The sequence below is a fragment of the Rhineura floridana genome, chromosome 7 (assembly GCF_030035675.1).
Source record: "Rhineura floridana isolate rRhiFlo1 chromosome 7, rRhiFlo1.hap2, whole genome shotgun sequence".
Taxonomy (NCBI): Eukaryota; Metazoa; Chordata; class Lepidosauria; order Squamata; family Rhineuridae; genus Rhineura; species Rhineura floridana.
Genome location: NC_084486.1, coordinates 4,760,518 through 4,787,468, shown reverse-complemented (window position 1 = coordinate 4,787,468; position 26,951 = coordinate 4,760,518). Strand labels below are relative to the sequence as shown.

Genomic DNA, 26,951 nt, shown 5'->3' with positions numbered 1-26,951 from the left:
TCCTCCTCCAACAAACACTGCTGCTTTCGAGCAATTTCTGAGGAGAAATTCCCCTCCTCTCAGGGTTTAGAGGAGTCAAAATAGTGAGACTGCCTGGCCACTGTTTGCTTTGCAGATAGAACTGAATTCTTGGTATACTTGGAAGGCCCATGCTTGGATACCTTGCACCTTAGGGCCTGAAGTGACTCAATATTAGATGGTGCCAACTCGCAGGACTGGTCATTAAAGGTGACCATTGGAGCTTGGTCAGTCATGATGTACACACTGCAGAGAGGTGCAGCACCCAGACATCACACACAGGAAGATATGCACACATGGTAAAGGGGTGCAATATCCAAAATTCAACACATGCACAGGTAGTGAGGTGTGGTGGAATAGAAGAGACCAGGGCACACACACACAGTAGTGTGGTGTGGGGAGGTCTTTGGTATCCAAACTTCAACACACACACACAGTTAGCAAGGGTGCAGTGGAATAGAAGAGACCAGGGCAGATACATATGGTGGAGGAGTGCGATGAGGCCTCAGATGAAATAGGATTTCTCTCCCCTCCCCTTGTCTGAGACTAAAGGAGAAATGAGTAGAGGAAAAGGAAAGTGCAACACAACTTTTTTTTTTCTGTCAGCAATGGAAACTCAAGAGAAAAGAGAGCAGGAAAATTACAAGATCCAAAATGGTGGGTAGAGGACAGATAAAGACAAAACCAAAATGGTGACCGGACTAAAAAAGGGCAGGAAAACGGCCAAGGTATAAGGCTGAGGAGAGAGCTCAAATGGAAAAAACCCCAGAGTCCACAGAACGAATCCCACACCGAACTGGAGGCTACGCAAGGAAAATAAGGATCTCTGCAGCCGCAAGCTTGGCCAGGCCTGAGAAGGAGCCACCTGGATGACAGGGATATGGGGAACTGTGCAACAGACCCCCCAGAAAACTGAGGAAAAAACACTAGGGCCACCACTGTGAGCCCATGGAGGAGAGAAGCCCCCCAGAGAAGAAGGGCTGCATTAAGAAGTCTGGAGCTGCAGCCACAGCCCTGAGCCCCGGAGAAAAGATGAGGGATAGGGTGAAGGGGCTAATGGGGAGAGGGAAAGTCCCGCTGGAAGAGAGGGAGTCGAGGCAAAAACTCCGGGACTGCAGCTGCGAGCACCACAAAGAAAGGAGGAGGGAAAAGGGGTGGGAGCCACACTGCGGTAAAGGAATAAAAACCTCCAACACACACAAGCTTCAAACACAGAAAACTCTCACTCAAACAGAAGCTTCAAGCCATCAGAAAAAACAAAACTCACACACCACTACACAACCAGCAAGTTGAATGCTCACAGGAAACAAAGAATTAGCAAAGCTAAGGCTGGAGAGATTTGCCTTGGACTAAGGCAAGAATGGACTGGTGTAAGGACCAGAAGGAGCAGCTCAAGTCTTGACTCCTGTACATTCCTGTCTTCAGACACTAGGTGGCACTGTAACTCACCTGATGGCATGCTACCTGGAGAAAACCATAGTTTCCACATCACAAGTAGCAATAGTTCTACTTTATTCTGTACTAGTCTAACCTCCTCTGGAATACTCTGTCCAGTGAGGGGGAACAGACTTCTCACAGGAGAGTAGATTTTGAATGACCATTAAGAGAAACACCGATGGTTAGAGCAGCCTGATAATGAAACCAATTATTTGGGCTGGTTGTGGTGGGCTGCAGGTCTTCAACCAGAGGCTGGATAACATCTGTTGTGGGGTGCTCTAGCTCTGGATATAATGCATCAACAAGGTCACTTGCAAACTTCCCCCAACTCTGATTCCCTGTCTGTCGTATGGTTTACTTCAGAGACTGAACTTAGTGAGAACAGTGAACTAAGAGTCAGAAATTTTTACTTTTTAATTTTCAGTATGAGCAGAGGTAGAAAACAAATGTGACTTTGAAGCCACTCAGACAGTTAATGTAGGTCAGGTGTGGGGAACCTTTGGCCCTCTAGATGTTGCTGAACTACTACTCCCATCATTCCTGGCCATTTGCCATGCTTGCTTGGGTCGATGGGAGCTGTAGGTTAGGAATACCTGGGGGCAAAAGGTTAATGTTCAGTGAGGCAACAGACCTTTTCATGATCTTCAAATGTGCAACACATGTAAGCACAAAACGCAGAATCATGTGTGTAGGTGATTGTATATTTTATACCTACCTACACACACAGCTCAATTATACATATTATTATATGATCAAGGGATCAATTATTTCCTGCCCATCATGGGCATGTTTTGTAAGAAGAGGAAATTGGTGAGTTATAAGCTTTTGCCAAGTACTAGCGTCAGACTCTAAAGATGGTAGTACAAATAATGCTGCACCAAATAAAAGTTTTACTTTTGTTTAACATTTATATGTATTTAAAAAAAAATCAAACCAAGATTTTGATTTGATCAGCATTACACTACATCTGTTAACATTTCTGCCACTCATCTACATAACCCTGCAACAGTTTAGTTTCCAAATCTCCCATTGTGTGCAATCAAAGGTTAAACAAAACTGAATAGAAATAGAATATTGTACACATAAAGCAGTTTTCAATCAGGAAGTAAACTGTTGCCCTGAGGTGAAAAAAAATACGATAGGGGGTAGTTTTTTTAAAAAAATCCCAGGAATTACCAAGCCAGTCTTGACTCGAGGCACCTAATTAATTCATACATAGGCTACAGCAGTGCATGAGCTTATATACAAACTAAATTCTACAGAGCTTAGTTGGACTGATTCATTATTTAATACCAGAAACCCCAAGATCAGTATCAGAACAGGACTACAAGGATTAGTATGATCCATACAGAATGTCAAAGGGGGGGGACCCATAGGGGAGTTTATAAGGAAGTTCACTGGATAATGTATTTCTTTGCTCAAATTCTGAGAAGTTTATTTTCCTCATGATAATTTTATTTTTCCTTCTTTTGTTTTTTTTAACCTGAAAAGAAGCAAATATACTCAACCCTTCTAATTATTATTCATGTTGCAAACTTTGGCTTATCCTCACTGTATCCTATAATATGACATTTTATTTTATTATTTTATATGCCACCCACCGATATAAAATATCAAAGTGGTGTATAACAATATATGCAGGTACAATAAAATGTAAGATACCATAATAAATATGACTGGCTCATCTTGAGAAATATAAACAGCAATAGGCCTGGTGGCACAAGAAGGTCTTCAAGAGATGCCTGAAAGTTAGCAATGAGAATGCCTGCCAAATGTGTGCTGGAATTCCACAGTATAGGACCAGCGGCACTAAATGGTCAACTTCTAGTTGAAGGTAGATGAACTTCTCAGGGATTAAGCTGGGATATAAGAGTTTAAGTGGTCCTTAAAGTATCCAGGACCCAAGTTTTCAGGGCTTTGTATATTAATATACAAACCTTGAACCTAGCTAATGTCATATGGGCAGCCACTGCAAATGTTTCAGCAGCAATTTATTTATTTATTAAACTTGTATACCGCCCCATAGCCGAAGCTCTCTGGGCGGTTTACAACAACTAAAAACAAATACAATTTAAAATACATCTTTTAAAAACAATTTAAAACACAATTTAAAAATTTAAAACAATATAGAACACATGCTAAAATGCCTGGGAGAAGAGGAAAGTTTTGACCTGGCGCCAGAAAGATAACAGTGTTGGCGCCAGGCGCACCTCGTTACAAATATCATTCCATAATTTGGGGGCCACCACTGAGAAGGCCCTCTCGGAGTAGGCACCCGGAGGAGGACCTTTGATCTTCAACGTAGTGTACGGGTGGGTTCGCATCGGGAGAGGAGTTCCATCAAATATTGTGGTCCCAAGCCGTGTAAGGCTTTATAGGTCAATACCAGCATCTTGAATCGAGCTCAGAAACATAAAGGCAGCCAGTGCAAGCGGGCCAGAATCGGTTTTATATGTTCGGACCATCTGGTCCTGGTTACCAATCTGGCTGCTGCATTTTGCACAAGCTGCAGTTTCCGAACCGTCTTCAAAGGCAGCCCCACGTAGATTGCATTGCAGTAATCTAATTTAGAGGTTACCAGAGCATGGACAACTGAAGCCAGGTTATCCCTGTCCAGATAGGGACGTAGTTGGGTCACCAACCAAAGTTGGTAGAAGGCACTCCGTGCCACTGAGGCTACCTGAGCCTCAAGTGACAGAGATGATTCTAAAAGAACCCCCAAGCTACGAACCTACTCCTTCAGGGGGGGTGCAACCCCATCCAGGACAGGTTGGACATCCACCATCCGGTCACAAGAGCCACCCACTAGTAGCATCCCAGTCTTGTCTAGATTGAGCCTCAGTTTATTAGCCCTCATCCAGTCCATTGTCGCAGCCAGACACTGGTTCAGCACATTGACAGCCTCACCTGAAGAAGATGAAAATGAGAAATAGAGCTACGTGTCATCAGCATACTGATGGCAATGCACTCCAAAGCTCCGGATGACCGCACCCAACAGTTTCATGTAGATGTTGAACAGCATGGGGGACAGAACTGACCCCTGCGGAACCCCATACTGGAGAGTCCAGGGTGCCGAGCAATGTTATCCAAGCACCATCTTCTGGAGGTGACCCGCCAAGTAGGAGTGGAACCACTGCAATGCAGTACCTCCCACTCCCAACTCAGCCAGTCTCCCCAGAAGGATACCATGGTCGATGGTATCGAAAGCCACTGAGAGATAAAGAAGAATCAACAGAGTCACACTCCCCCTGTCTCTCTCCCGACAAAGGTCATCATACAGGGCGACCAAGGCTGTTTCTGTGCCAAAACCAGGCCTGAAACCCGACTGAAATGGATCCAGATAATCGGTCTCATCCAAGAGTGTCTGGAGCTGGCCTGCAACCACTCGTTCAAGGACCTTGCCCAGGAATGGAACATTTGCTACCGACCTATAGTTATTAAGATTTTCTGGGTCCAGGGAAGGTCTCTTCAGGAGTGGTCTCACTACCGCCTCTTTCAGGCAGCCAGGGACCACCCCCTCTCGCAGAGAGGCATTAATCACCTTCCTGGCCCAGCCGGCTGTTCCATCCCTGCTAGCTTTTATTAGCCAAGAAGGGCAAGGATCCAGCACAGAAGTGGTTGCACAAACCTGTCCAAGCACCTTGTCAATGTCCTCAAGATGCACCAACTGAAACTCATCCAAGAAATTGGGACAAGGCTGTGCTCTGGATACCTCGCTTGATTCACCTGCTATAACACTGGAGTCTAAGTCCTGGCAGATGCTAAAGATTTTATCCTGGAAGTGTCTAGCAAATTCATTACAGTGGGCCTCAGATGGTTCTACCATGTCCCTGGGGGCAGAGTGTAATAGCCCCCAGACAATTCTGAAGAGCTCAGCTGGGAGGCAGATTGTTGATTTGATAGTGGCAGCAAAATATTGTTTTTTTGCTGCCTTTACTGCCCCTAAATACAGCTTACCATAGGCACTTACCAGTGTACAATTGCATCCACTAGGAGTTTGTCTCCATCTGCACTCAAGCCGTCTCCGATATTGTTTCATCGCTCTCAGCTCTGGGGTATACCATGGAGCCATATGAGCTCTACACAGGAGAGGGCGCCCAGGAGCAATCATGTCAACCTCCCGAGTCATTTCTGTATTCCACAGCTCAACCACGGTTTCAACAGAAGCACCAGCCCTATCAGCCGGAAAACTCCTGAGCCCTTTGGAAACCATCCGGATCCATTAGTCTCTGGGGGCGGACCAACTTAATAGGTCCCCCACCCTTGCAGAGGGGAAAAGCAATGTCACATGCTACTGGCTCTAATGGGCCTTCTGTGTCTATCACAGACTTAGTACTCAATTTACAAAATCCTGCATAAGAAGCTAGTTACCTGACTTTTTGAAAAGTTTCTCCAAAACGTAGTCTTCAATTCTCTTTGGATCTTTCTCTTCCTCATTGTTTTCCTTTCGGTACCTTCTGTGTTTCACGAGGTGAGGAATTCGCTTACCCTCAAACCTGGCATCTTGAGAACATTTGGGCTTCCTTGAACTGCATTCATGTTTAGTTTTTGAAGTATGCTTGTTGCAATAATTATTCAGCTGCTCATTTCCATCCTGCTTCCGGGAATGACTATTTTTCTCATGTATGAGATTATGCTGCCTTTCACTACTTACACTCGTGTCACCAATTGGTAAAGAATTCAAACATGCTTTATTTTCAGATACTTCTTTCTTCCCTAGCTGTGCTCTGGACTGTGATCCCTCACCTGATTCTAAACATTTCTCTTCCACTCCAGTGAACAAATCTATATGAGCAGCTGCCATCATCTTAGCATTATCTTTTGGAAGACTGGAAGTCCATTCGGATGTTTCTGAGCTGAGCTTGATAGTTTCATCTGCTTCTGTTGCTGCAGTATGTGAACTTACATGTCTTTCTGAGAAGGAATCTGACAGATTGGTGCATGTGGGTAAGGTATGTTCTGCAAGATGGTGCCGTCTTTTAGAAGCATCAGAGTGGTTTGCAACTTTATGCTTCAACTGCCATTTTGGTGCTGGAACATCAGAACCAGTCCCTGAAATGAATTACATAGAAAATCATTTGCTGTTCCTATCCCATGTTTTGGTGTATAGATGCAAAAATTCCTCCTTTGACATACCTGCAAAAATAGCACTGGTTTCAGTCCCTTGAGCTCCATCTGGACTGCTCAATGTAAAGAGTTCATAGAGATCATTTGATTTGAAAAAGCGCCTTTGCTTTGGATCTTTCAACACTCTGTTTGTTAGAAACTGTTTGAAGATTTGTCTGAAAAAATAGTATTATGCATGAAGATGTGCATTTCTCTGTTCAAAGCACTAAATATGAGGCTCACAAACATAATGATACAAATTTTACCCTTGAGAACAATTACACAATGCAACAAGCCTCTTGTTTCACACAGATGCTCTGATTTACTTCAGTAACTTTTAAACATCTCACCAACTGTTAACCATATGAGTTTACTGCACTTAATCTCACAATGCACCAAAGAAATATCCCATAAGGCACTGTTTATCCACAATGGAAACACAAACAATTATGCATTTTGTTTTAAAAAGAAGAAATCCCTATATAAGAGGACAGGAGGAAGAAAAAAAAGCTAAATGCAGTATGAAGTTGGGAGAGAGTTCAACCCAACAAGTCATAACACAAGTTGAAGGCAAGAAATGGAAAGATTAAAAAGAAAAAAACATCGAGGAGGTAAGAACATGGAACTGAGGAGGGCTATGCTTGTCATTAACCTATCTATGGGAACTTTTTAACATTAAAATTCCCTCTAGTCTCCTTCATAGCATCTGCTTCAGGGGCTGCCTGACCAATACTTTTTTTTGTATATTTGCATCTAAACATCTCATAATGGAAGAGTTCAGCAAATCCAGCATACAAAGGACAAGTCTGACAAACTTAAAAGCTCAGAAACTACTTGCAGTATCAACAGGGCAGAATAATTAATTTGGGTAAAAATAAGAACAACTTGCTATGGCTTAATTCCACCCTATACTTGCTCAAGATTTCAGTCACTGACAAATCCAGTATATCTGTAACATGGGAAAGGGCAACAAACAGTTGTTTATGATGGATTTAGGCAACTAAATACTGAAGTGGTTGAAGTGATGTCTCAAGCACATGTTTTTATTTATTTATTATTAAATGCGATAGAGAGCTATCGCTAGTCGGGCGGTATATAAATTTAATAAATAAATAAAATAAAATAAATAAAATGTATATCCCGTCCTTCCTCCCAGAAGGAGCCTAAGCAAGCAAGTAGTAAAACACTAAAAACATCTTTTTAAAAAATTGTTAAAAACATCTTAAAAAGTATCTTCAAAACAATTCCAACACAGATGCAGACTGGGATAAGGTCTCTACTTGTTGAAAGAGAAAAGTCTTCAGCACATGACAAGGAAGTACCAGCTCTCAATAATGCTGTGATGTGCCTAATAAGTTTGCTTAGGCATCCAAAAAACTTCATGACTTGAACCTCAATCTCTCATGTCTACAAGCTATTGATGTACACTGGTCTGGCTGACATGTCAAAGCCAAACCATGGCTGGTCCACCAGGAATATGAGATTTATATGGCTCCTTCTCAGCTTCTTGGTTCATGGCAACCATGGCTGCTGTTGCATCTAAATCAGGCAAAAAATGGTTACTACTTGCCAATAATTTGTCTCTACACCAGAACCAGAAATTATTGTTTGAAACAGGTTTCTAATTCTGGTTTAGAAGTAAACTATGGTCCATACAAACTTACAGCAGATTCTCAGCTATTGAACCATATTTGGTCATGATGTCTGAATCACATATTTCAGATAGAAGTAACTCCCCACTCCCACCCCAAGCATCTACCAAATACTATTTTACATCATCAGAAAAAGGAGCATCAAAAGGACTGTCAAATGTTAATATTTACACAAGCAGTGCCTGCAAAATTTTGTTAACAGTGTGCTTATATCCACTAGATGGCTTTGATCTGAGGAACTGGCACCATCGCAAGTGCCACATAATACTCATTCTGTACTTGAAAGAAATCATTATTTTAGAGTGGAAGCACCTACACTTTGGAACTCTCTGTCTATTGACATCAGGCAGACACCTTTGCTGAATTCTTTTTGGTACCTGCTAAAAATATTTCTGCTTAAGCAAGCCTATCCAGACACGTAGACGTTGATGTGTTTTAATGTCTTTTTTGTTTTTTTAACTGTTTTTATGGATAATGTTAATATTGTAAATTACTTAAAGGTTTTTTTTACACAATCAAGTTGTATATACATTCTGTTAAATAAATAAATAAATATCTCCAGCCCTTAACAGAAACCTTACAGTGTCAGTCAGTCCGGGGGCGGGGTAGTGTCCAGAGGGACAAATGAAAGAAAGGACACTTTTCTATTTTCCCATGGCGCCTGAGACCTTCCTTGCTGTGGTATATGGTTGCATCAGCCCCAAACCTAAACAGCAGCCGAGGACTGGTAGGCGGGGAGGGGGTGTGGCAGTTATATATCGACTCCACGAGACCAAGTTTATCGATGGCATGTACTGGAGGTTGGGCCCAAAGGGCAGTTTAGGGATTCTACTTGTGTACCGCCCACCCCGCTGCACAGCAGACTCCCTGGCCGAGGTGCTGGAGGTGGTCTCGGCTGTACGAATGCTCTCCCCCAACCTATTGGTTTTGGGGGACTTCAACGTGCATGCCGAGACCGTCCTCACTGGAGCCCCTCGGGATTTCATGGAAACTATGACTTCTTGGGAACTGCACCTTAGTAATATAGGGCCCACCCATGTAGCCGGTCATGATCTTGACCTTGTGTTTGTCTCGGCTGGGGAGGGAAGTGCTCTGAAAATGGGGGTTGTCTCTTCTAACCCCGTGTCATGGTCAGATCACTATCTGGTGAATAGGAATCTCTCAATGCCGCATACCCTCCACAGGGGACAAGGACCTGTTAGGATGGTCCGCCCCAGATGCCTAATGGAATCTAAAGGATTCCTGGATGCGCTGGGGGATTTGGAGCTGACTGAAGGACACCCGGTCGAAACCCTGGTGGGGGAATGGAACAGGGAGATCGCTGGGGCGGTAGACCGGGTGGCTCCGAAACGTCCTCTCCCCCTGAATAGAACTCAGACATCACCCTGGTACACGCCACGGTTGCGGGGTCTAAGACAGGAGGTGAGACGACTAGAGCGCCGGTGGCGGAAGTCTCGCACTGAAGACGATCAGACACTGGTTAGAGCAGCAATAGCAGCCTACCAAGTGGCAACAAAGGCAACGAAGAGGCAATTCTTTGCTGCCTCTATTGCGTTGGCAGAGTGCTGTCCCAGGAGATTGTTCCAAGTGGTCCGAAGCCTGGTCGGTCCAGTTGCTCAGGAACCCATGGAGCATTCTAAAGCCTCCTGTGACACATTTGCTAAACACTTTGCCGATAAAATCGAGCGCCTGAAGAGCACGATTCCGCACGCCGTGGATACAGGAGGTGGGCCAGAGTCGGCCAGTTGCACTCCGGTCCGTTGGGATCGGTTTCAGCCTCTCTTCGCTGAGGAAGTGGACAAGGTGCCCTTTACTGTGAAGCCAACCACCTGTCTGCTGGATCCTTGCCCTTCGTGGCTCATCATGAGCTGCAAAGAAAGACTGGGCGAAGGGATCAAGGCAGTGGTAAATGCATCCTTGAAAGAGGGTGCAATGCCATCAGCCCTCAAGGAGGCAGTGATTAAGCCCATCTTGAAAAAGCCCTCCTTGGATCCCCAAGAGCTGAATAACTTTCGCCCTGTCTCCAACTTACCATTCTTGGGCAAGGTGATAAAGCGAGTGGTGGCCAAGCAACTACAGACACACTTGGATGAAGCAGATTTAGATCCTTTTCAATCGGGCTTCAGGACTGGGCATGGAACTGAAACAGCCTTGGTCGCCCTGGTAGATGATATGAGGAGGGCGTTGGATAGGGGTGAATATACCTTCCTCGTCCTCCTGGATCTCTCAGCGGCTTTTGATACCGTTGACCACGGTATCTTGTTAAATCACCTTGAGGGATTGGAAATAGGGGGCACTGTTTTACGGTGGCTCCATTCCTATCTCTCAGGCAGGTACCAACGGGTGGCACTGGGGGATGAGGTTTCAGACCCTTGGCCTCTGAATTGTGGAGTACCACAGGGTTCTTCTATCCTCTCCCCCATGCTATTTAACATCTATGTGAAGCCGCTGGGAGCCATCATCAGGAGTTTTGGGCTGCAGTGTCACCAATATGCGGATGTCACTCAGCTCTATCTCTCATTTAAATCTTCACCAGAGTTGGCTGTGAAGACCATGTCCAAGTGCCTGGAGTCCGTAACTGGATGGATGGGCGAAAATAGGCTGAAGCTGAACCCTGATAAGACCGAGGTGTTGCTTGTGGGTGACAAGAGAAGGTTGGGAGATATCGACTTGGTACTTAATGGGGTGAGATTACCCCTAAAGGACCAGGTCCGCAGCCTAGGGGTCATTCTTGACTCCCAGCTGTCCATGGAGGCTCAGGTTTCGGCAGTGAGCCGGGCAGCTTGGTATCAATTACATCTGATACAAAGGCTGCGACCCTACCTTCCTGTACATCTGCTCCCACGAGTAATACATGCCCTGGTCTCCTCTCGCTTAGACTATTGTAATGCGCTCTATGTGGGGTTACCCTTGAAAACGGTCCGGAAACTGCAGCTGGTACAGAATGCGGCGGCACGCTTGATTAAGCATAGCCGCCGCCGGGATCACATCACCCCGGTGTTGGTAGATCTACACTGGTTACCAGCTGTTTACCGGGCCCAATTCAAGGTGTTGATGTTGACCTTTAAAACCCTATACGGTTTCGGCCCAGCTTATCTGAAGGACCGCCTCCAATATCACCAATTAGGCCGCCTTACAAGATCAGCCACACAGGACCTCCTCTCGGTCCCACCAGTCAAAACAGCTAGGCTGGTGCGGACCAGAGAGAGAGCGTTCTCAGTTGTGGCCCCCACCCTCTGGAATTCTCTCCCTTACGATCTCCGACATGCCTCCTCCCTGATGAGTTTCCGCCGAGCTTTAAAGACCTGGCTATTCAGGCAGGCCTATAAGAACGTTGGGGTGGATTAGTTTTTCTTGATCTTTTAATTACTGTTTTTGATGTTAGATTAATCTGATAAATGTGTTGATTGTATATTGTATACTGTATATTTTATTTTATGTAAGTCGCCTAGAGTGTCCGTTAAGTCGGACAGATAGGCGACTAACAAATAAAATTTTATTATTATTATTATTATTTAGAACATGCACAAGAAACATACACCTGCAACCAGCCCCTTTCTTGCCACTTTGCATGGATGGCAATGTGTGAATGACAAAACAGGCTAGGACCCACCCTTTCTCCCCAGGCCACATCCCTCACCATCCTTGCTGCGCACCCTCCTTGAATGCTTTGTATGGCTGAAATGTGTCCTTCAACATGTTATCATATTCAAGGTATGGTCTGAAAAAGCACGTAATATGGCGAGCTGGCTGAAGCTAAGCAGGCCTGGGCCTGGTCAGTGCCTGGATGGGAGGGTGCCTGAGAACCCTATGGACACTGCTTGAAGTTTCACAAGAGAAAAAAGGCAAATACAAATGTAACAAACAAATGCTGTTCTGTAGAGTTGCACCTGGTATAACAGTAGTAAATCAATGCACTAATGTTGTCTCACTCACCTGTGGAAAATCTTTTCCTCAATAGTACCAGCAGTAACAAGTCTGTACACAGTCACCTCTTTTGTCTGGCCTATTCTCCATGCACGTTCACGAGCCTAGAAGGTAAGTACGTGTTTTGCAAAAGGCATTGTCAGACACAAAATGGGGAAAAAGCTGTCTTAGGGCCAAACTGGACACTGAATTAAAAACTTTAATGTCCTTAGAATCAGCAACATCTTTTTCTTTAAGGGAAAAAAGCAGACATGTGGCCTCCAATCCAGAGGGTGAGCTAATCCTTCTTACCATGCTGTTTTCCTACTAAGAACTGCTACTTACTTTTTGAGGACATGTAACAGCTCCAGGAGCCATTTTTTGCATGAAAATAATTTAGATGCTCTTGGAGGTCACTGATTCATAGGATAGCCGTAAGTCATCATTGACTTGAAGGCACATAACAACAACAATTTAAGGGGGAGGGTTAAATCCCACTCCATCTGATCTGTGGTCACAATCTGGGCCAGGACCCCCACAGCTACTTTTTTCTAAAGGAAAAGATGTTACTGGTTCTAAAGCACATTAGCTAAAACCACTTTCTACGTAAAGTGTAGTTTGGTCTTTAACAAATAACACCTGTATGTCAGAAAATCTCTCCACAGCAGTTAAACATCCTGAGCCTTGCATGCGTCTGAATGTTTCTTCTCACTCTCTGTTTTCAGTAAAAGGCTATATATTTTATCTGCCAGATAAACTTAAGCTATCCTGACTCAAGCAAGACTGGCTTCCTTATTACATCCATCCTAGATTTAAGATTCTTTCCCATGAAACCTACCTGGGTGTCTGTGCTGGGATTCCAGTCAGGGTCATAGATAATCACTCTATCTGCACCTGTCAAGTTAATGCCAAGTCCACCAACTCGAGTAGTAAGTAGGAATATAAATATAGATATATCCTGTAAATATATACAGCACAAGGCAAATTTAGGAATAGTTTAAAATTGCATGTATAAGTCTTGCCAGCCTACAAATGCATTGAATATGTATTTTGGCAGCCTAAGGTTGCAAAATCCTAAGAATTGTTACATGGGAACAAGTTCCACTGAAATCAAGGGTAATTAATGCTGAAATTAACTGAAGTCTGAGAATACTCCAAAGATCTACACAGCAAATATAACATATAGTTGCTGTGTGTGCATTAGAAAGCACAACGTCAAATATCTATCAAAGTTCCAGTGTTATGCATGATTATAAGCTCATCAAAGAATTGCAAAGCTGCTTCACAGCTTTGTGGGGATATTGGTAGAAACTATAAAGAGAGAGATCTCTGTAAACTCAAAGAGGCAAAGGACACAGCTGTTCAATAGCTCTGCTTACAACTCCTTCTGCTAGCGATTTATAACAGAGAACAATCTGATCAGCTATCCCATGCCACTGCAATCTGAGAATCTTTTTTGGACAGTAAATTTAGGCCAACAGAAAGCACTACCCTCATTCAAGTTACCCAAACCAAGAATAGCCTGAAAGTGGTCAGTTCTCTAAAGAAAGTTTGCCTGGCAAACATCCAACCGACCTCACTGGAGCTGAAGGAAGACCCCTCACTTACTCATTGTTCCACTTGAAATGTGACCCTAAATTTAAACTCTGTCGACCTTGAAATTCCAAAACAGAAAGAACCAGCATATGGAAGCCCAGTTCAGGTGACACACTCTTAATCTTCTTCCAGTGTGAAATGGGGATTGAGAGCGAGATTGCACCTTCCCATTAGACATCAACGTGTGGCCACATCTGAATATGGCATATGGGCATAAAATTCAAACATGACCAATTCCCAGGTTTAATCTATTACAGGCCTACAGCAAAGGACTGTATTCATATCTGTCCAAGTCACATCTACTAGTGGATGTTTGGTGGTCTCCAAGGTGTGTCAGGTGGGTGGGTGGGCGGGGGTTAAGGCATGCTCACTCTCCCCTGGTGCATGCATGCAAACATTTACACAAACATCTAGCAGAGATATCAGCCAGCCTGGCCCTATTTATCAGCCAGAGAAGCATCACCATCAGGGGGCTTGCTTCTATTTTTTCTGCCCAAAAGAACTCTTGGATTCAGGGCTTGCTTTCCTCTTACTTCCCCATTCCTTTTTCCTTTCGTATTGTGTTCATTAGTTTGTGAGCTTAAGGGTTCTTATCGCTTAATTTATTTTTAGGTACTTTGAAAGTAAAAAAATAATAATTACCGTAACTTTAGTTTTAAATACCAGTGCCTGAGTATTGTGTGAACCAGGTCAACATCTATCATTTTGAGTAATCCCTCACTTAAGAAACTCTCATTCAAACTGTGTTGGGAATATTGCACCTAATAAATCTCTGTACAGCTTCAGATGTGTCCTACAAATCTGTTTATCTCAGTGTTGCCGCTGTTGTACTGTACCAAACTGGAATGCTTTAATCCATGCTTCTCCAATGAAGTTCAGAAACCACCAGGCTTATCTAGAATTTATTACCTCATTGTATCTTGTAATAAGAGGCTGCCTTGATGCAACTGTTGTGGTGCCATCCATTTTGAGGTAGGAATAGTTTCTCTGCTTTAGAAATGCTTCTAGAATGTGTAGCATCTGCAACATTAAGGAAAAAGAATTATGCTGACCAGGGAAACAAATTTAAAACAGTTACTGAATAACATAAAAGCTCTTGGAAGAGATTATAAGAGTTGTTTTGCTTGCTACTTTTAAAGAATGCAGTTGTCCCTGCTTGCATTTACACGCTTCTTGCGCATAAAAGTTTTTTCTATCGACCCATGCCTTACAAATGCAATTCAGGTTCTAAATAGCATACTTTTTCAGCCACTTGAAAGTTTTACTACTTTACTATATTGAACAATAACAAATTAAAATCAAAGTCTAACCAAAGTTGGTATGAGCAACTGGATTTAGAAAAGGGATACCTTAGTAGCAAAACTTTATTTCCTGTCTAATTGAAAAAAAATGGAGAATTTGCCTTTCCTTCTATTTAAAAATACTATGAAGCAGTCATGTTAATAAATTTAAAAATATTATTTCAACTTGATAGATCCATAGTACTGGAACAGACCAATGTTTCAATGGATCTAAAAATACCCTTTGGCATCATACCCAATTTGACAAGGAAACAATCAGATCAAATCCTTGTACTACAACTTTTAGTGTTCGGAATAAATACAAGTAGAAATTAACCCAGTATCACCTCTCACTGCAGTATTCTCATGAAGAGAATGGAGGAAGAAAATTTGTTGAAAGCCCATGGATTTACAGAGTTTAGGAAGCTATTTAATGACGGGACCTTTAAGACTTATAATGAAGTTATTGATGAGATGCAGCAGGACCGCCCACATTTTTTTCCAATACTTAAAGCTAAGGAATATAGCCCATACTCTAGTTACAAAACATGGCCCTCTTCTCTTTGAGAAACTACTGAATATGAAAATCTGAAGTCGAGAGATCAGTCAAAAAACTATTAAGCAGTATATATCAAATTATTACGAACACAGACATGTCAACTGATACTTATCAATCCAAGTGGGAAAGAAAACGGACATAAAAACTCATTAGATGTTTGGAAATGGCTTTCGTATAACGGCCTACAATATCCCATCAGTGTCAGCCTTAAAGGAAGTTTTTATAAATTTATTTTTCGGTGGTAATCTGGCACCGTTACAATTACATAACAGTGACATCCAAAATATTTTTTGGGCTTGCCTCAGAATAAAGGAAATTCTGGGATGATGTAACAAGAGGCACTAAAATAAAAACAGGATATATTTTACCAACAGATCCATTAGTTATCTTATTAGAGTATATTAAAGACTTGGTACTAACAGATGCCAGAGAAATGGTCCAATATCTATTGGCAGTTGCACAAGCAACTATCTGTTGTAACTGAAAAAAATAAGGACTCCGGCACTGGAGAACTGGAGCATGAAATACAGAATGCATGGTGAAACTGACCAATATGGTCACAGCCAAAGAGGGGAGACAATCTTATAACGTCTTTTTTGAAAAACCCACGGTTTTCATCATATATTTGTGTAACAAGGTGCAAGAAAATGTAAATCCCTATCCATGGATGGGAATGTTCTGAAATATTTATTGACTGAAGTAACTGGTATATGCATTTCTATTTGTATTCTTTAAATGTACTGCCTTCCAGTCGATTCCGACTTATAGCGACCCTATTAACAGGGTTTTTATGAGGCTGAGGGGCAGTGACTGGCCCAAGGTCACCCAGTGAGCTTCAGGGCTATGTGGGGATTCAAGCCCTGGTCTCCCAGGTTGCAGTCCAACACCTTAACCACTGGTTAGGTGGTTATATACTGGAAATATACAAATATTTATTTATTATACATCTTGATAAATTACATCTTACACTTTTTATTTTCCTTAGTATTGTTATATATTTATTTTAAAATTAAAAATAATTAACAAAAATGTATGTGTATATGCACACAGGCATGTTAATCGGAACTATACAGGACCTTCTCACTTTCATGGTTTTGACATGTTGCTTTCTGGAGGATTTTGCACACAACTTTACCTGCCGAGACTGAGTAAAGAAAAGTACTCTATGGCCTTCCTTGTGCCATATTTTCAGCAGAGACTCTATGACTATCATTTTTCCAGAACGTTTCCAGAATCCAAAATGGTCATCTTCATTTAATTCTTCATCAGGGATACCCTTCAAAATCTTAGGACCGCCAGAAAAGAGGTCTGGATGGTTGCAGATCTTTCTCAGGGCTATCAATCCAGAGAAAATCTACACAGAAGACAGTCAGACTTTAACACTCAGAATGTTCATATCCTTCCACATATTATACTAAAGCCAGTGTAACAGACTTTACTTGAATGAAATCAAGTAGCCAATGGGAAGAGGAAGTTTTCAACAACAGCTTATTTCCCCATCAGTAACAATATTAGTTATGATATTATTTATTTATTTATTTAAAATATTTCTATCCTGCCCTTCTCCCTATAATAGGGCACTCAGGGCAGCTTACAAAAATAAAATCAAACACGTACATAATAAAATTATAAACAGTAAAATCACAAAAACATTAAAATAAATTAAAATACATAAAAACAATTAAAACACAGAAAATACAATATATATATATATACATACATACATATATATATACATACATACATACATACATATATATATATACATATATATATATATACATATATACATATATATACACATATATACATATATATACACATATATATACACACACACATATATATATATATACATATATATATATATATACATATATATACATATATATACACACACACACACATATATATATATATATATATACACACACACACACACACACACTATATATATATATATATATATATATATATATATATATATATATATATATATATATATACACACACACACACACTACACACACACACACACACACACACACACATAAGGGGTGGTACTAAAGGTAAAATTCAACTTAGAAGGCACACAGAGGAGACCAGAGGCAATGATCTTAAATCCCGGGCAGGTAGACATGGGCGTAAGTGGTCCCTCAGGTATATTGGTCCAAGGCCATTTAGGGCTTTAAAGGTCAGAACCAGCACTTTGAATTGGGCTCGGAAAAAATTGGGAGCCAGTGGAGTCGATAAAGCACAGGGGTGATATGCTCCCTGCGCCGTGCTCCAGTTAACATTCTGGCTGCTGCATTTTGAACTAACTGCAATTTCCGAACCGTTTTCAAAGGCAGCCCCACATAGAGTGTGTTACAGTAATCAAGCCTTGATATCACCAATGCATGTGTCACTGTGGCCAAGTCAACTGCTTCCAGGAATGGACACAGCTGGTAGACCAGTCTGAGTTGGCCAAAAGCACTCCTGGCTACCGCAGCCACCTGGTATTCAAGCAGCAGGGCAGGATCCAGGAGGACTCCCAAACTGCGGACCTGCTCCTTCAAGGGGAGTGCAACCCCATCCAAAATAGGTTGCAACCCTGTCCCTGGTGCAGTTTTTCCCTTGACCAGCAGTACTTCTGTCTTGTCTGGATTAAGTTTCAGTTTGTTAGCCCACATCCAGCCCTTCAAAGCCTCCAGGCACCGGTTTAGGATGAGCCCTCCCTCCCTGCGATCAGGTGGTAGGGAGAGATAGAGCTGAGTGTCATCAGCATATTGATGACATTGTACTCCAAATCTGCTGATGACTTCTCCCAGCAGTTTCATGTAAATGTTAAAGAGCATGGGAGACAGAATGGAACCTTGCGGTACCCCATAGGCCAACAGCCAGGGGGTTGAGAAGAAGTCTCACAGCACCACTTTCTGGGTCCTGTCCATCAGGTAGGACAGGAGCCACCATAAAACAGTGCCTCCTAATCCCATCCCAGATGGCCCAGAAGGATACCATGGTCGATTGTATCAAAGGCTGCCGAGAGGTCCAGCAGCATCAACAGGGATGCACTCGCCCTGTCCGTTGCCCGATAATGTTCCATGTCAAATAAATTCTGCATTATCTGAAGCGCTTCCTGCACAATTCATGGTTACAATTCAAATGCCCTTTCTTTACTTCTTTTCCTATAATGCTTGATTTCACTGAGATATTTGCCTTCCATGTAAATGCAGCTCTCTGGAGCAAAGAAGTTGGCAATATTAGGTTGAAAGGAATTCTTAGACATCTATTAAGGTAAATATACTATGTTGTCAGTTCTGTTGAGCTCTCCTATCTACTAACTAACAGTATGTTCTATTAAGTTACAGTATTTGACAGCAAATGGAAAAGATGAACATTTTCCTTTCATGTAATCTGGCAAATCAGTTTATTTATCTGCACTGACCTGCATGTCTCCACTGAGAATCTGATAAACCTCTTTGGATTCAATAAAGTTTTTGTATACTTGGTGCTGTTCATCTGTCAAACGGCAAAAAAGTACCTAAAGAGAGACGCTGCAGAAGTTATTATATGTATATACTATTGAAATATAGTTAACATAAATGAAAAATATAGATCCTTCCCCAAGGAGATTTCAATCTATGAACTGGTATAGATGTTGCTTTTATCACAGGGATTAGCATCTCCATGGATATTTTCCCAGCCCCAGACTTATCTTTTGTTAAAACTCACAACATGAATCATGTCCATTGTGTAGGATTCCCTCACTCTTCATCCACAAGGGAAAGTCTTAATTCTATTTTGTGAGTCCCTGATGAGTTCTCTCGCTCGCTAATATCACCATGTGTTGCAAAGTTGCTGTACATAATTCATTTTAGGTTCTTAAAGTAGTCAAATAATCTTATATTTGACAAGAAAGTAAATATTGCAAATATTTCATTTTTCCTTTGGGGGTGGGGGGAATGCCATAACAACCTGGAAAAACAGTTAATCCTTTTGTAATTTATAAGTAACGCAAAAAATGATTTATCAAATGACCTGATGGGTTAAAATGGAACAGAATTTCACACCCCAAACATTATGCCAGCCTTTTAAATAAGTGTGGCTAATGTATCTTTAGCTACTTTAGGTGAAACTATTTTAGGGGACTATTGCCCATCCTGAATCCCCAAAGACTGTCCGTGTTCCCCACTGTACTCTTCACCTTCATCCCACCATACTTCTTTCTCCCAGGTTCATTTCACTTCACACGGTTCCCCACCCCTACCTCCCAGGCTCTTGATTTCCCCCTTCCGCTGCAGCCCTTGTGCTCCATAAATTGCTACTTTGGGATGCGAGAGCAGCTTTGAAGGGGAACAGGGGCTCTAGTGGTACTGGTAGAGCAAGGGAAGCCTCACTGTGTGAGTGGAGTGCTGCTCATCTATCTGTGGATCCAACCCATAGACGTCATATATATAAATCAACGAAAAGACCTTTGTGCAGAATTATTTTCAGCATTATAGCCTTTTTGACCCAATGGCTCTCTATCCAAGCAAACTCTGACCTATCTCTTCATGATGCTTTAAGGAACACCCTGGTTTTTTAAAGCTTTAAAATTGTAGGGCTGTATCCAATGCTGCTTGAGAAGAGTTATGTTTGAGCAATGGAACTTCCCCTTCCTCTTCTTCCCACAAACACCCTCAAAATCTGCTCAGGAGGGTCTCCCAAACCTTTGGAGCAGATTTTGAGGGTGCTGGGTAGGAGGGAGAAGAGGAAAGGGAAGTTACATTGCATAAGCATAACTTCGTTGTATTACAATTTGAATGAGTGGAACAGCAGCATTAGATACAACCCGTATTTTCTGCTACAAGGCCAGAATTTTATTAAATCAATGTAAGTTTTACTACTCAGTGTGAAAGTAGCAAGAGAGCAAGTGCACTGCGCTGCCTTTTTTGCATTTCTGAGGTAATGCACTCAGGTCATTCCTACCCCCTCTCACTCTGCTCTCACTGTAGATACACAGTGAGCTGCTCAAAGCATATCCTCATATGCAATGCCTCTCTGAGAGAAGTATAGAGGTATAAAACAGACAAAATATACAGTGGAACTATACCTGTTCATTTTTATCTGGTAGTGAAAGGCTCATTTTAACATCTGCCTTTATTCTCCGCAGCAGATAGGGGTTAATTGTGTCCCGTAAAACACAAGCACACTTATATGCTGTTTTTACCTTTTGGAGAAGAAAACAAAACAATGCTGGTTGATTAATTATACTTGTTTTTCACTTTTTATCCCACCTTTCTTACAAACAGCTCAGGGTGACATGCATGGGGTTTATTTCATTTTATCCTCACAAAAACAACTGTGGAGTGGGTTAAGCTGAAAGTACAGGACTGCCCCAAGGTTATCCATTAGGCTTCATGACTGACTAGAGATCTGAACCCATGTCTCTAGGTCTGTCCAACATTCTAACTACGATACCACACTGGACTTTTATTTTTATTTACTGTGGAGGATAAAAAGCTTTCTTGGGAAAATATTTTCAACACATATATGTCTGCTTTTATTTACACTGAAAGCAAACTCACATAGATAACAAATTACATTTAAAGCAACAGCAAATCATTCTCTATGAACTTTCACAACCATTTGCTGGAATTTATTTTATTTAAAGCAGAGGTTCCCAAACGATGATCAACGGACCACCAATGATCCACAAGTTTCATTCAGGTGGTCCACATTAAATTGTCTGCATAAGTTGTCTGCATTAAATATTCACAATTTAATTTCTTGTGTTTTCTTGTAATACAATTTGAATTCTATGAAATGTAAATAAAATACAATATATAAGAAATAAAAGCAGCGATAAAAAGGCAATTAAAATCATACAGCATCTAGCACAGCAAATTACAATCACTACCATTGGCAGAAAAACTACTTGGGAACCACTGATTTAAAGGACATCAAAATAAAAAAAATAAAAAATAGGGCTAAATTCAATTAAGTCCTACTCAGAGTAGACCTACTGAAATCAATGAACCTAAACTAGTCATGCCTATCAAGTTCAATGGGTCCCTGAGTGGGACTAGTACTGAACACGACCCACAGGATTGCAGAAGGCACTACTGAAGATCTGCCATTCCCTCTAATAGTGAACTTGGGCAGTTGAGCGTGTATCAATTTGGAGCAGAACAGGGTAATCCAAAAATATGTTAGGGGCTTCTCTGTATTCAGGAGATGCCCAAGGTAGGCAGAATTACACACATTTGTGAATTAAAAGCAAGGAACATGGACATTAAAAAAAAACAACTGGGCTCCTGCTGGCAGGAAAGGCGGGATATAAATCAAATAATAAATAAATAAAAAAGGCCTGACAGAAATGTATGAGCTTACAGAATGTTCCTGGCAGTTGAGCTTACAAAGAGAGATTTGTGGCGGTGGGGGAGCAGAGTGTCTAAAGAAACAAACATCAAAAGACTGGGTGGGTCTACCGATCAGGTCTATGTTGAGAGATGTTTGAGAAAATGAATGGAACTGCATCAGTTGAAAACACCCCTCCTCCTCAAAAAAAGGGGGGGGAAGAGTACCAACTCCACCCAACATTTTAAAAAGGACTCTTATGTGAATACAAACTGAGTTTGTAAAGTTCCTCAAGTTTAAGAAAGGTTTGTCATGTTTGTTGTTACACAGCACAAGTTCAAAATTCCTTTGGCAAACCTCTGATTGGAAGCGCTTGAGTGATTGCTTGAATCTTGTTCGCTGTGCCTAAGACAACTTACTATTACATCTGCCCTACATATCATGCTGTCTGTCTGTCTGTCTAATTTCTCTTACATTTCTTTATGTACTAAATGGCATATGGTCTCATGTAGTCATTTTCTAATTAATAAAGCTCCCCATATTGACCTGCCCATGCATTTAGATCATCAGGGGAGCCTTCCTGTGGTTCCATCATCAAGTGAAACACATGGAGCAGTAAAATGGGATGGGGCCTTCTTGATGGTGGCACCCTGTCTCTGGAATGGCCTCCCTTCTGAGATGCACCTGGGACCAACATTGTTCACCTTTCTTAGCAGCAAAAGATGCACCTTTTTGCCCAGCCCTGGGCTCCTATTGGGAGGAAGGGTGGGATATAAATAAACAGATAAATAGGGAGTGAGGTAAGACTTAGTGTTTATGGGTGGTGTTCAACTAACATGCTCTGTCAGCACAAGGATTTACACTTGCGCAACAGGACTTCCCCCCTCCTCCCCCATGTATTCCCTTTTGGAGGAATCCCTAGACTTGGGGGGCACACAGCAGCAGTAGAGGGGGAGAAGCTCCACTGTGCATGCGGAAAACCTGCACTGACAGAACCATGACTTAGCGCTAAGTAGGATATAGCCCTATGTTACGATTGCTCACTCTTTTTAGTGCCCTATTAGTGCTTTTGTTAATTTTTATTTACAATGATTTAATTAATTAATTATTAGTTGCAATTTATTTTTCTATGCAGTGATTTTATTGTTTTAGATCTCCCCCCCTAATATGTTCCTGTTTTTTTTCTGGCTAATGAACACATGCCAGGTTTTATTTATTTAGTTTTGTATTGTGGTTTTATTCTGTACTATTTTTAGGATTCTGTTTGTTTTTATTGTTGTAATCTTTTACTGTTATCTGTCCAGAGGATGCTGTTAATTGTGCTAGCTATTTATTAACATAATTTATATACTACCCATTTAGTGCTAGCACATTTAGTGAATGTGGCAGAACATGAACATTACATTTACAACTGAGCTTTCAAAGGGACTTGCACAAGGCACATTCCCTGTGAAATGCATCCTTTACTGCACCTGAACTGGAGAGGCATTGGAATAGCCTCCCATGGTTATTGGAACAGAAAATTGCTCCATGAAGACAGGCAATGTCCCCAGTTTTCCTGGAAATGCAAAGTCAAAGAGGGACCACAGCTCTTTTAAGTTGTTTTGCATAGGTGACCCAGACAAGATGATTCGATGAGGAGTACAGAACTGTAATAGGAAATAAAACAAGCATTTTCATGTTATAACACAGAAAAGTATAAATTCCACCAACAAATTGTCATATTTTAACTGCATATCATAAATTCTTCAAAACGATGTGAGCTAAGAATGAAATAAGTACCATGCTTCATTTCAATTTATGACATGCTGCAAGATAACTAACCATACCACACTTTGACAGTTGTTTAAAAAGCCCCAAATAAATTATAACTAAACTGATTTTGCCTTTAACCAATAAGGATACCTTTCCCAAGGCAGACATCACATGGAAGTTGATCTCCTTGTTCAGTGCCCTTATCCAACCCTAACTGGACAAACCCCCTTTTCAGTATTTGATATTAACACAGCTGTACTAGGATTGGCTTAAGATAGCTATTGAGACTAAGCTGACCTTGGCCAATACATTTTTGGCCATTTAGCAGCCAGTCCCTGCATGAAAGCATTTTTGTTTGGAGGTAGGTGTGAGGTTGAGAAAAGAGAAGGGTAGACTGGGAATAAGAGGTAGAAATTTTGCCGGCTGGGTTTTGTCTGAAAATGGGGAAAAAGTATGAACTACAGTAATATATATGTTAAGAAGTTTCATTTTCATTTAGGTTAAACAAGTCTTAATGTTTAAATACTTCTCTCTAAATTGAAATACTATTTATAACATTCAAAGACTTTTAGAAATATCTTGGATATTCAAACTGCTCCTTGACAATTTCATAGTGAACATCTTAATTTTAAGATATCCAATTATCTTTGGAACATTAGGGCACATTTCTCACTGCTACATCAGACTGCAGGTGGTGATTAATGTGTCTTAATGTACCCTCATACAAACTCCTCATTCTTGGCCTTGTCCACCTTATATTTCCACTCTCATATCACTAGACATCCTTGCCTGTGACTTTTGCGCCTCAAGCTCCACCACTATAAACTCTCTGAAGGTCTCCTGTTCCCTGAAATGATTATACTTTTTCTCCCTTATTGCCCCTTATGCCTGAAAGTGCCCCTTATTGCCCCTTATGAGGTTGCACAACATCTCTTTTCAAATCTCTCTCCAAACCCACCTCTCCCATGAAGCACTGCTACTGTCTCTTAGTCCATGTACCCTCCTCTAACTAAATCTAACTACTGTATGTATACACTCTTCCTCGATTTAACCCTGTCTCCATCTTCCTTTCATCTCTCCCATGTCAAATCTTAGACAGCATAATCTCCTCAGGGCAGGGGCTTTTCCTCTTAGCATGATGCTTTACAAACTGCACTGATGGCACTAAATAAATCCCTATGCATAGAAAACTATCATATTAGGAAGAAGGTTTCTAGTTTAGTCTCTTTCTCTGCCCCCCATTCCAATATGCCAATAGGGAATGTGCAAGGAATTTTGCTACATGGAGAAGCATTCACTTACGACACCCTACCTGAAGTTTTAGGTGGTACAGCCCAGATACAAGGGTACTAGCTATGATTGCTATGCTCTGCCTCCATATTCAGAGGCATTCTGCTTCTGAATACCAGTTGCTGGAAACCACAGGAGGGGAGAGGGTTCTTGTACTTAGACTCTGTTCGCGGGTTTCTTACAGGCATCTGGTTGGCCAGGCATCTGGACAGGATGCTGGACTAGATGGGCCACTGGCCTGATCCAGCAAGTCTTCTTATATTCTTAATATTCTTAGCACCTCATTGAGAAAGTAGTGGGGCCTCTATTTTGGCCTATTATAATAGCATACCAATACATAATACTATTTTTGTTTCTTAACATAGGAAGCTGGTTTATGCTGTTGATCCATCCAGCTCAATATTCTCGATTCTGACTGGCAGCTCTCCAGGATTTCTGATGGGGCCTCTTCCAGCTCTGTCTAAAGATGCCAGGGACTGAACATGGAACCTTCTGCTTGTAAAGCAAATGCACCACCACTGAGCAAACAGCTATTCCATAAAAACACTATAAAAATAATCCATGAAGCTACCATTGGTTTCATTCCCCAACTTTGTTACAGCATCAGCTTCTTGGTGTGGACGAGTAACTTCTACACAAGCTGGCAAATTTGGGATTTGCCTGTGGATGCGTGGGTGGATGTTTCGAGAGTTGCCTTTGTGTGTGTGTCTGGGAGTGCCTGGGTCACGTGTGTTTGGAGCTGCCTGTGGTATGTGTATGTTCAGGAGTCTCTGGGGCAGACAGCTGGGAATTCCTGCATGTGTGTGTTTGGGAGTCCTTGGCTCTGGGTGTGTGTTTGGGAGTCATGTTTGTGTGTGTGTGTTTGTGCAAGTGTGCATGTGGGGTTGGCATGCAAAGCATGCAGGGTAAAGCCCCTAGTAACAACTAAAAATATGCCTGTGCTATGGCTTCTTTTGTAGTTTATGCTATATATTCTTCACATGTACATGGTATGCTTGAATATACCCACATTCCTAAGAAATATATTTTCTTATCATTTGTGTAAAAACAACAACACCCAATGTTCAAAATACATGCAATTAGGAAAACACAAAGTCATTACGTGTATATCCTACCTAAACATTTAGGGGAGCCAAGCTAAACAAAAGAAAATGTGTCCGTTAGTGTTGGGTTCTCTCAAGACAGAATTTGGAGTAATTTGGGCCAGCAAATGACCAGCCAAATCTAAGACCAAGTTTATCATTAATGTAACAAATCAAGAAGCTGATTTTATTTTTTAGAATCATACCTGTTTGCAAGCAACTGTGACTGCAGCATTTGGATTCCGAATCTTGTGTCCCTCATCTAGAATCACATAATGCCAATTATAGCCATAGATGTTATCTTGCAGCAAGCGAATATATGAGTAGGAGGTTATCAAAATGCCATTACACGCTACAATTTCCCGAATAAGTTTAATCTGTAAAGAGAATGATACTGTTGTCAACCACTGAAACAGCGGAGGCAAGAAAGAAAGTACTACTTTGGGTAATCAATGTTCCAGTTGTACTAACACAGTGTTACGGAAGGTAAGCATGCATTAAAATAAACACATTTCATTCCAGTATTGTAAGAAAAATACTAAAACTTGAAAAAGCACATCAAGGACCAAAACATTTTTCATTTTAAGGTATTAGTTAAGGTGCTAACAAACTTGACTAGCTGCTCCATCACTACCACATCTTCCTCCCCTTCTAATGCTTGAGCAATGAACAACCATTGATGCAAAGACTAGTACTTGAAACCAACATGCTTTGACCAAAACAAATAATACTTATTTTAAGAGGAGACTAAACTGCAGAAATAGTTATTTAAGGGATTTTTGCAGAAATTGTCATTTAATGGACTTTCAAAGAATTCTGCACTGCAGGGTGTTTAGTACTTCAGAATTCAATACTATTGGAAAATGTCTCTAATGCCAAGCATCTATTTTTTTGTAAGGAATCTTATTTCAAAAAGGAGGAAGTATGACCACTAACGAAATATACAGAT

The 26,951-nt window shown here is 41.5% G+C and overlaps 1 protein-coding gene across 4 annotated transcripts in view; it reads right to left on the bottom strand.

Annotated features, from left to right (window-relative positions):
• ERCC6 (ERCC excision repair 6, chromatin remodeling factor) overlaps nucleotides 1-26,951 on the bottom strand; it is a 76,171-nt gene that overhangs the window by 14,016 nt on the left and 35,204 nt on the right. For all 4 annotated transcript variants that reach the window (XM_061634754.1, XM_061634755.1, XM_061634753.1 and 1 more), the window contains exons 9-18: nucleotides 26,209-26,379; nucleotides 23,348-23,524; nucleotides 20,629-20,745; nucleotides 18,982-19,077; nucleotides 16,690-16,908; nucleotides 14,625-14,735; nucleotides 12,958-13,077; nucleotides 12,150-12,244; nucleotides 6,592-6,737; nucleotides 5,827-6,507 (exon numbers count right to left, since the gene is read on the bottom strand). In XM_061634754.1, the coding sequence (XP_061490738.1) occupies nucleotides 5,827-6,507; nucleotides 6,592-6,737; nucleotides 12,150-12,244; nucleotides 12,958-13,077; nucleotides 14,625-14,735; nucleotides 16,690-16,908; nucleotides 18,982-19,077; nucleotides 20,629-20,745; nucleotides 23,348-23,524; nucleotides 26,209-26,379 (1,933 nt within the window). The remainder of the gene's footprint in view (nucleotides 1-5,826; nucleotides 6,508-6,591; nucleotides 6,738-12,149; nucleotides 12,245-12,957; nucleotides 13,078-14,624; nucleotides 14,736-16,689; nucleotides 16,909-18,981; nucleotides 19,078-20,628; nucleotides 20,746-23,347; nucleotides 23,525-26,208; nucleotides 26,380-26,951) is intronic.